General features: G+C 37.8%; 1 protein-coding gene across 1 annotated transcript; it reads right to left on the minus strand.

Annotated features, from left to right (window-relative positions):
- Positions 1 to 2,320: 2,320 nt before the first annotated feature.
- LOC122053844 lies at positions 2,321 to 6,157 on the minus strand. Its single transcript, XM_042615782.1, has 3 exons — positions 6,003 to 6,157; positions 3,359 to 3,426; positions 2,321 to 3,099 (listed from the first exon to the last, which is right to left on the minus strand). The coding sequence occupies exons 2-3, from the start codon at positions 3,422 to 3,424 to the stop codon at positions 2,503 to 2,505; spliced, it is 663 nt and encodes a 220-aa protein (XP_042471716.1). The 5' UTR covers positions 3,425 to 3,426; positions 6,003 to 6,157; the 3' UTR covers positions 2,321 to 2,502.
- Between the last annotated feature and the right edge of the window lie 815 nt (positions 6,158 to 6,972).

The raw sequence follows: 6,972 nt of genomic DNA on the forward strand, positions 1-6,972 counted from the left end.
AAAATAATCAAAGCAATAAACTAAGATCAGAACAGAAAACGAGGCACCAGGTTTTGACTTGGTTACAACCGGGGAGGTTGTTAATCCAAGAAAGATGATCGCACTAGAATTTCTCCTTCAGGCGGAGAAGCCTCTTACAAAGTTGAAGCGCACAATAGAAGCTAACTACAGAAAGCGTACAAGTGTTTGAAAGAAAAGCGTGAGTTCTGAATTGATGAAAAGCTTCTGGACCAAGGCTATATTTATAGCCTTGGTCGGGGCGCCTGGAAGGGTTCCGGGCGCCTGGAAGGGTTCCGGGCGCCCTGGGGGGGATAAATTTTATCCCCCAACGGTCGGATCGAGTCAAAACTAGATCCTGTTGAAAAGTCGATTCCGGGCGCCCGGAAGGGTTCCGGGCACCCGGAGCCCTAAGGTCAACATAAGTTGACTTTTCGACTCCGGTTCAACTCGTCTCAGTTCGGCTCGTCTTGGTCCGGGTCTGTTCGCTCCGGCTCCGCTTGCTTGGGTGATCTCGGCTTTCCGGAATAGGGCTCACCCGAACCCATCTTCCGGTCTTCTCGAACGTGCTTCCCTCCGGCTTCTCGTCCCTCGGAATTGCCGCGTGTTCCTTCTCGTCCACCAGGGTACTCATCCGCAGACTTCGTCCCTCGGTCGCACCCCGTGCCGACCTTCGTGCTAGCTGCGTCTCTTGCTCCCCGAGCAATCTTCCGCTCCGGCTTTCGTACCTCGGAACCACCGCGCGCACTTCCTTCTCGTCCACCGGTGTACTCTTCCGCAGCACTTCGTCCTTCGGACGCACAGCGTGCCGTCTTTCTCGCTAGCTGCGTCATCCGCTCGAGTACCTGTGCTCCTAAGCTCCTGCACACTTAGACACAAGGTTAGAAACAACGCAGGACCTAACTCAACTTGTTGATCACACCAAAACAACCTTGGGGTTCCAACAGAAGCAAGCTCATCCGAAATGAGCATTGAAAGCATCGATGAAGGAGGAGCGACATCGGAAGAAAGCAATACTTCAGGGGGAGCTTCGGATCACGAGATCGATAAGGTAAGTCAGGTACAATCTCTTCCTCCTGACAAATTATTTCAATTTATTAAATTATTAACAATAAATTGTTGTAAATTAGAAAAAGAATTTAAGGAATTAAAATCAATACTAGCTAAATCTTTGTCGATTCGAAGATTTGATAAAGTTAAAATTGAAAATGAAAAATTACAAAAAGAGAAAGAAACTTTGAAAAATCACACATGCTCAAATATTCAACATAGTAGAAAATACAGTGGATTGACTTGGTACCTTAAATATCATAAGGGCTAAATTAGAAAATTTTCAAAAAAATACATACCTAAGAGAATTCTAATTAACCCAGTTGGAAGGAACCTAATTAACTCAGCCACCAAAGAGTTGACGGTGCCTCCGCGACCTTCAGGCAGAAGGCACCTTCAGCTGGACTGAAGGCGCCTTCAACTAGCCATGGAAGGCCCCTTCGCCCTGGCAGAGTTTGTCGTTGGCAGTGGATAAACTTTTATCCACTGTGCTTCGTTGGAGGCGCCTTCCAACTCTGTGGAAGGCACCTTCCAGTCACAGATAAGATTTTCCAATGGGTATAAAAAAACCCTTGGATCTAAAAAATATGTAATAACTTTGATATTCATTTCCTAGTTAGTTTCTGAGCTTCCAATGGGTGTAAGAGATTTCTCCACCTTCAAAGAAGAAGATATTTAATGCATTTACTTGACTTAGATTAATAACGTCCCCGGTTGTAATCAAATGACTCTTTTGACCTCATTTTTTTTAGTTGTTCATTTATTCTATTTTTTTTTAATTTGAGTTAAAAGTTAAGGAAATTTTTTCTTAACAGTCAATTCATCTCCCCTTCCTTCGACCTCCAGCCTAGACTAACATTATATACGATTGAATAGTGAGATAAGACAGCTTTCTAATAAAAAATTAAAATGAAACGTCCTTTTTTTTATGATTTGAAAACAAAAAAGAAGACCTAATTTTTGCCCTTAATTGTATTGGTTGGTTAAGCTAGTTAAATATTAAGGTTCATTTGAATCAGGTATCTTTTGGAGGAAATCAAGTGACCAAGCTAAATAATGATTAATGTCGTTCAAGCAAATGGGTTAAGGTGGGCCTCGAATGATAAGAATGGAAAAAATGTGCACCAAGATACCGTGAGAAATATGAGAAAATACCGGAGAAAAAACCCAGAGGGAGGCTCAATGCATTATACAATCTTTGATAACCGGATGCGCAAAATCTAGGTTATTGTTCCCGCAAATGCTTAAACTTGCTTATAGCTAATACGTGGTGTTAAATTGAAAAATTAAATTTATTCTTTCGTAGCTAATACAGCTTCAGGAAGTATTCCCAACATCCAAATTGCTCATGATTCTTCCTAAAAGTTGGTGATAAAGACTAAAAAGATTCTATTTAACTAAAAAAAATAGCTTCTAATATGTGGTGATAAAGACAAAAAAGATACACTTACATTACTAGAATCGAACCCAACATCTAGTACACTGTGCCATGCAGTCTCCTTTACAGTCGACATTGTAGCCCAAAACTTTTGGATTCCTCAGAAGTAGATTTCGAAGTACTTTCCCTTTAATACTCCAGTCCTTCTCTAGCATGCTAACATTCGTCCGCACTTCATCGGCCAGACTGCATCCGAGGACCTCAGGGAACTTCTTCAGCAATTTGTGTAGATCCTCATCGTTAAGACCCAAATCCTTGAGGTAACCCAACATCTCGTCCACTATTTGTCCCTTGGGAACTTCTTTTCTTCTCTCTTCGCCCCAGTATGGTGAATGAACCCATCCAAAAGCCTTCTTAAGAATCGTGTCTGCCTCGTCGACCGAAAAACTCAACGCACAGAGTATTTCTTTGCATTCTTCCCAAGTTTTCTTATGATCATCTTCTAATAGAACAGGTTGAATCTGTTCGACTGAGTTTTTCCTCCATTTCCTAACTGTGCATTTCGAATAACAACGGTAGCTTTGAGTTTCACTAGTATGAACTATGTGATTGAAACCACATGACGAACTACACGCCGGCAGCGCCAGTTTTGGAATCAAAACTGGAGTATCCAACTGGAAGAAGAATATGAATGCACCAAATTGTTAAAAAGAGGGTGACCATAAAATTTAATTGTCACTGCTACTACGTGAGTGGATGAATTATCTTTAAGATGAAGCAAAATCGGATTAAGATAAAACAAGATAATTCTTACTAATAAACTTTAATGTTTAGAGAGATAACTTTGTGCAAATGTTTTGAATAGCAAGCAACGAAGAGCGAGAAGTAGCATGTCATACAAAGTCTAAAAGTTAAAGAGGAAAAACAGGGTACCAATGGGGAGCAGGATACAGAGTGTTTGCAGCTAGATACACCAACTGCCATTGATCGTCCCAACATTCCTAAACCATCAGAAATGGAGACATTTAGGAAAAAATGTAATTCATATAATAAAATAGGGCTGAAAAGAAAAAAAAAAAAAGAAGCAAGAAGAAGCCAAAGTTGGCAATTTCCATTCAAAATAGGAATACTAAAATGCCTTGCATTCTAATACAACTATAAATAGAAATAACATGTTCCTCTGAAGACAAATCAAAATAAAATACAAAAAAAAGCACAAACAGAGGGTTAACCAGATATTATTTCCCTGAATTGGCTGTTTCAGGCATATCATGACCAAGTTGCAAAACATAAATAGGCAATTCTAGGTATGGTAACAGAATGGCTCACTTCAAAAACAACAAAAAAGATGTTAATATATATGTATGTTAATTGGTTGTCTATTAATACTTAAATGATCTATTTTTCGCACTCATTCTTACTATAGGGTCAAATGACTCCGTATGATATGGATGAGAAAATTTGATCGACCCGTCCAACAGCCTAAGCTATTATGAAAGGACCTAATAATAAATTTACAGTTTTAACATCCTATTCACAAGCAAACTGGATTTAGGTATAAATATGTTTTAAATTTAAAGAGAATTTGAGGTCAAGTAGATATGAAATTTGCACACAGAAGAACAAGACGATTTACTGCATAAGGACCCATGACAGTAGAATAAAATAACAGGGCCAACATTCATTTTGATTAATAAGATTAAACTATTAGAAAAGCTTATGATTTATAATGCGTTGATTTACCAGTTTGAAATCAGAATTTACAAGAAAGAATTCAAAGTTATCTCATGAATATCTATGGATATTATATCAAACTGCAACTGATATGAATTGGTCCATTTCAAGGTAGGAAAAAAGTAATTTACCTGCAAAAAGGAGATTGAACACTATTATTAATTATTTTTCATGTTGGTGCACCAATTTGAGAATATACCTAGTGCTAAATTTCTGCATAATATTCTATACTTATGCCAATGCAGAAATTTTGACAGAATGCCTTGCAAGTGAAAAAGCAGATACACTTATGCTGGTGCAGAAATTTTAATAGAATTCCACTCACGTGAAAAAGCAAAATACACTTATGCCGGTGCATTAACTTTTAACTGAATGCCTCACAAGTGCAAAAGCAAGATACTTAAGGGTAGCCTAATGGCGAGTACAAGGTTAAGATGCCTAACAAAGCCTTTACCAGTTTGCAATCAGATTTTACAAGAAAGAATTCAAAGTTATCACATGAATATCTATGGATATTATATCAACTGCAACTGATATGAATTGGTCCATTTAAAGGTAGGAAAAAAAGTAATTTACCTGCAAAAAGGAGATTGAACACTATCATTAATTATTTTTCATGTTAGTGCACCAATTTGAGAATATACCTAGTGCTAAATTTCTGCATAATATTCTATACTTATGCCAATGCAGAAATTTTGACAGAATGCCTTACAAGTGAAAAAGCAGATACTTATGCCGGTGCAGAAATTTTAATAGAATTCCACTCACGTGAAAAAGCAAAATACACTTATACTGGTGCATAAATTTTAACAAAATGCCTCACAAGTGCAAAAGCAAGATACTTAAGGTTAGCCTAATGGCGAGTACAAGGCTAAGATGCCTAACAAAGCCTTTGTTGGCAACTGGACAGGTTAGGGAGAAAGTTGACTTGTTCGAACATTGAGTTTTAATACTTATACTTCCATGATAATTGAAAACTTTAAAGGTCATTTGAGCACTAATTCATCTTGTTTTCAACAACCAAAAGTGTCGAAACTGCTACGCTAGTATGCTGATTTACTCAAAAAAGGAGTTACTTAATTGTATTAACTTGTGTGGCCCGAACAAAATTTCCTCAATAACCTTAAAATAGTATAAATCCTAGTCTATTATTTCATTGCACCGTATACAATTTATTTGCTCTGTAGAAGAGAGTAGTCAATGGCGGTACTTTCACTAACTTTTCCAGCTTCTTTGTCGCATTCATCATTGATCTTGACTGACTGGAATATAACTCCATCCTAATATTCTTCTGACATTCTTATTCTCTATTCATATAATCATATTTGTTAAAAAGACTCAACATCTGCTGAACTTGTAATCAATGAATTTTTTTCATAGGTGTCTAACCAGCATCGGCAACCCATGACAAAATCTGAGCCTACTTCTCCACTACATTTTAATTAGACGTTTAGTCGTAAGCAAATTTATCACCTTTTTATTTTGAACTTACTAATCAATTAATTGGATAACATCTAAAATCCTCAAAATTTTCCAAGTTGACCTTATTTTTACGCAAGGATCATACATAAGCAATACAAACATAACAGAAGAAATCCCTAAGAAAAACGCAGCAGATAAAACTCCCAATTTCTCACAGGGCGTATAAATAATCATCTGAAAAATCTCTCTCTCTCTCTCTCTCTCTCTCATACTCATAGCCAAAACTCTCATAGCGATTTCCCAAAAAAAAATCTAAGAAACTGATGAAGATAAGGACGCAAAACGAGAAGGCAGCAAGGAGGACAATTGAACAGAAGGAGAAGAGTAAAGAAACAGAAGAGGAAAGGAAGAAGAGGTGTACCTGAAGAATCGTTGGATTTGGGCGGCGGGTCGATTGGAGACAACTCCGGGAGTATGGTGTGGAAGAAGAATGGAACCTGGGGCTGGGAATATCTTCACCAACCCATTCGTGGACTCCGGACCAGCTAGCTCTTCACGGTGATATCGGTCCACAATCGCAACTCGCAAAAGGCACCCTATGGGGCCGCGCACTTCCACAGTCGCTGGGATTATGTGCGGACCATCTGATCTTGGTTTTGTTTTTCTTTTCGATATTTGAAAAAAACATCAAATCTATTATTTTGAGTAGGGATTGGACTAATTAATAAATATCATTGTAGTATATTTATTTTTTTTACACTCAGGAATAAGAACAAGTACACCAGTGATTTTATATTATTAAATTGACCACTAAAAAGTTATTAATATTTTTTAAAACAATTTGATAGCTTCTTAACGATGAAAATGAATAAATAATTTATGAATTAATTTTTAAAAGTAATATTAAAATAATGATAAAAAAAAAGTGAACCTGGTAATTTTCAATAAGTATTTCATTTAAAAGTAATATCTAAGTATCCCATATTAATTTTGATGTGGCCAATCAAATTAAATTAGGTCTTGTATATCTAATCCTTGTATCTAAATTTGCAGGATCTTAGGAATATAAAAAGTCAAACAGAAAATGCGACTAGCAAGAAGAATGGTACGGGAAGGGAGTCGACGGGCTCAGTGCATCCGAGGGACGAGATATTGTGGAAGAGTTCATCGGTGAACAAGAAAGACGTGAGCGACGTTCGAGAAACAATAAGCCAAGGAGGAAATCTGTTCGAGGAGAATGTCAGAGTTGGGTTCGGGTGAGCTCAATTCCGATTAACCGGAGCATCACCTACGTGAAGAAGATCAGCTTGGAGGCTGATCTACTTCATGGAAGGCGCCTCCAAGAGGTTTAGATTGTGCCCTCATGCCTTCGTATGGAAGGTTGATCTGCT

The sequence above is a fragment of the Zingiber officinale genome, chromosome 1B (assembly GCF_018446385.1).
Source record: "Zingiber officinale cultivar Zhangliang chromosome 1B, Zo_v1.1, whole genome shotgun sequence".
NCBI classification, from domain to species: domain Eukaryota; kingdom Viridiplantae; phylum Streptophyta; class Magnoliopsida; order Zingiberales; family Zingiberaceae; genus Zingiber; species Zingiber officinale.

Excerpts from the sequence above, each read along its gene's own strand:
- LOC122053844 (XM_042615782.1), bottom strand. The coding sequence starts at position 3,424 with ATGTTGGGACGATCAATGGCAGTTGGTGTATCTAGCTGCAAACACTCT. Across the intron at positions 3,100-3,358 it reads CTGTATCCTGCTCCCCATTG|TTGGATACTCCAGTTTTGAT; the intron begins GTACCCTGTTTT and ends TTCTTCTTCCAG.